This window comes from Oculina patagonica, chromosome 13 (genome assembly GCF_052425735.1).
Source record: "Oculina patagonica isolate OP01 chromosome 13, crgOcupat, whole genome shotgun sequence".
NCBI lineage: Eukaryota > Metazoa > Cnidaria > Anthozoa > Scleractinia > Oculinidae > Oculina > Oculina patagonica.
The window spans coordinates 18,245,651-18,248,382 of NC_135770.1; the positions used below are offsets into that span (position 1 = coordinate 18,245,651).

General features: G+C 37.8%; 1 protein-coding gene across 1 annotated transcript in view; it reads right to left on the reverse strand.

Annotated features, from left to right (window-relative positions):
* Positions 1 to 290: 290 nt before the first annotated feature.
* Positions 291 to 2,732, reverse strand: part of LOC144634597 (uncharacterized) — a 42,643-nt gene continuing 40,201 nt past the window's right edge. Inside the window, exon 5 of the mRNA XM_078493612.1 lies at positions 291 to 1,136. Coding sequence (XP_078349738.1) covers positions 966 to 1,136 — 171 coding nt within the window. The 3' untranslated portion in view covers positions 291 to 965. The remainder of the gene's footprint in view (positions 1,137 to 2,732) is intronic.

Genomic DNA, 2,732 nt, shown 5'->3' on the forward strand with positions numbered 1-2,732 from the left:
AGTTTATGGTAAGAGTTATTTCTATACGACGTACTACTCCTGCTGACTTCAAACTGACCAAGTTATTTGGCATTGACGATTTTTCAGTTGCAAAGGAGTTTGGGAAGGTTTTTATTATAATTATATATTGTTTTTATAATTATTATTATTAATAATAATAATAATAATTATTATTATTATATTATAACGCTCATATGCACGAACCACTTTTAAAGCTAGCTCGAAGCACCTGAAATTATGTTTTGTTTTCTACGAGTTGTAAATATTTGAAACTAGTGAACAAACGAAAATTGTATTTTGCAGCTGTGATAGTACTGTTTATTTACTTTGCAAGCCTAAGCCCAATATTTCACATTATGTCTAATCCATTTAAGATAAATACCAATTTGACTGTTATAAGCAAACAAACAAAAAGCAACCAGGTAATTGTTTATATTCTAGAGGTAACGACGACTCAGTTTATACTCTCTTGCTTATGTGGACGACATTAAATAACGCCGTTGTGTGTAATCTTAAATTGAGCTGGACCTAAATTCAACGAAAAATCTTGTCAAATGCAAATTAAATTAAGCTGTTTTCAAGGTTATTCCCTCGAAAAAGCCTTCCATTCCAAGCTAGTCTTAGTCCCGGGTATACGGAATGGCTTAATAGTTTTTTAAGAATGATGCTCTTCCATGCAAATTTTACAAACATCCAATACGCTATAGTTGTAGTTCTAAGGCGAAAAATCTAAAACACGCATAAGATTTCAGTTTTGTGTAAATAAGGGTTTTAAAAAATGCTTCGACGGTGTGTAATATGGTTAACTGGATCATAACACAAATGAAAAGAAGTTTAAGCTGCTAAATTGTCATGCCGCTGGTGAACCGTTCCTCTCTCAGGTGATTAGTTGAAACACGCACTTAATCTTAGATCATCAAAGGTTGGTAAGGTTGAAGTTGAAAACTGCTGATTCCCCTTTTGTTTTAGGTCGGGCACTCCCAGTAGTGAATGTAACAATACATATTAGCGTCTCCAGTACTCAGAGTAGCCTTGCATGTACACGTGTAGGTTCTCTTGCCACCTGAGATGCTGCTTGAGAGCCGAACAACTTTTGCGTCATTTGTGCCACAGTTAACGCCAAGAAACTTGTTACCCTGCAACATATAAATAGTTCGCAGAAGCTTTAGATAAAGAAATAGGCTGTGGTGCATATATATTTAGTACCTCAACAGAGTGACTGTCAGAGAACGTGCGCATTTTATTCATTTTTGTAAACAAGTGATACCGGTGTTGCCATCACCACGGCATGAGAACACAACACAGCACAATGCAGCGCAGCAGCACAGCACAGCTCAGCACAGTGCACTTTATTTCGATTTCAGAAGCCATACAGCTTTTGATGAAATTTTTTTTTACTTATACACTTCATTCAGTTTTTTGACCGCGTAGTTGGCATAAGTAAGTACCAGGACCGGATCCTTTTACGACCTTTTACGTCTCACTTAAATTTTGAGTGACCAATCTGTCTGGAATTACTATTTGTTTAGCTTAAAAACCAACCTCTAATTCAGTTGTTTGCACCGATTCCGAGGCATAAAGGCCCGCACTCTGGCCTGTGCTGCTTGCTGTTTTGTAAGAACAAAGTGTCAGGTTGCCAGAACCAGGTGGCCCGGGAGGTCCAGAAAGGCCCTGGGTACCATTATATCCAGGCGGACCCATTAGAAGTCGAGAGTTACTTGTATTCATAACCTGGGATAGGAAAAAGCTGTTAGTATAATTGTATGGATTTTGTTAACCTTAAACGCAGTCTCGTCTAAGAGTCATACGAGCAAAGCGAAACTTAATTTCAAGCTGCATCCCACATATCAAAAAAGAGACCAGCAGCTTTGGTTTTGTCAAGGTGCCAAATTATGACTGAAGGAATCCATTCTACTTATATCATCATTTCGGGATTGTTTCAACCTTTTCATGGTCACAATCCTGGAAATCGATCTGCCTCGTGCGCAACACCTCTCTTACTTTGATCTATTTGAGTTTATGGTTAGTCCCGTGCATTGGTGCACTTTTGTAGCTCTGCTTTGAGCGGTTTTGAGCCCCTTTTAATTGTCTAACTTGCGGTCACTACTCTACCACCAGCACCACTGCCAGCCACCAACATTCCCTGTACTACTTAGTGATCAACATTTCCTTCATTGCTCTTCCACGAATACACAATTCACAGTTTAAACAACCTTACTCTCGTCCCAATTACCTTTTGATCCAGCTTTAGGATTTCTTGGCGGACATCTATCAACTTCTCATTTACACTTACGTTCACTGCCGTTTGTATCGCTAGCAAGAAGTCTGTTGTATTTTGTACCTAATACCGGAAAATGAGCAAATGATACAAAAATTAAGCAACTCAAAATATTATTTCTGTAACTGATTGTTCCTGGTCCTGGCGAAGTCTGGTTAACAATGTCTATTTTATTATTCAGCCAGTATAAACATGGATTTTTTTTACTGAGTAATAAACTTACTTTAATTTTCATCTTCCCTAACTCAACCTGGAAAACATGTTTAAATACGATTTTGTTTGCAAATTAAATCCAGCCTTGCGTATAGGTCATTTGCTACTTTTCCCTTTTTTTTTCTTCCGCTTTGAGGGAATTCGTTTTGATTGTAATTGTAGCAACGGATACTTTGGTCCTTAACCAAGTCTTATCAGCGTTATACTTGCTTGGAACAAAGTCACCTGCATCAAGAGATAT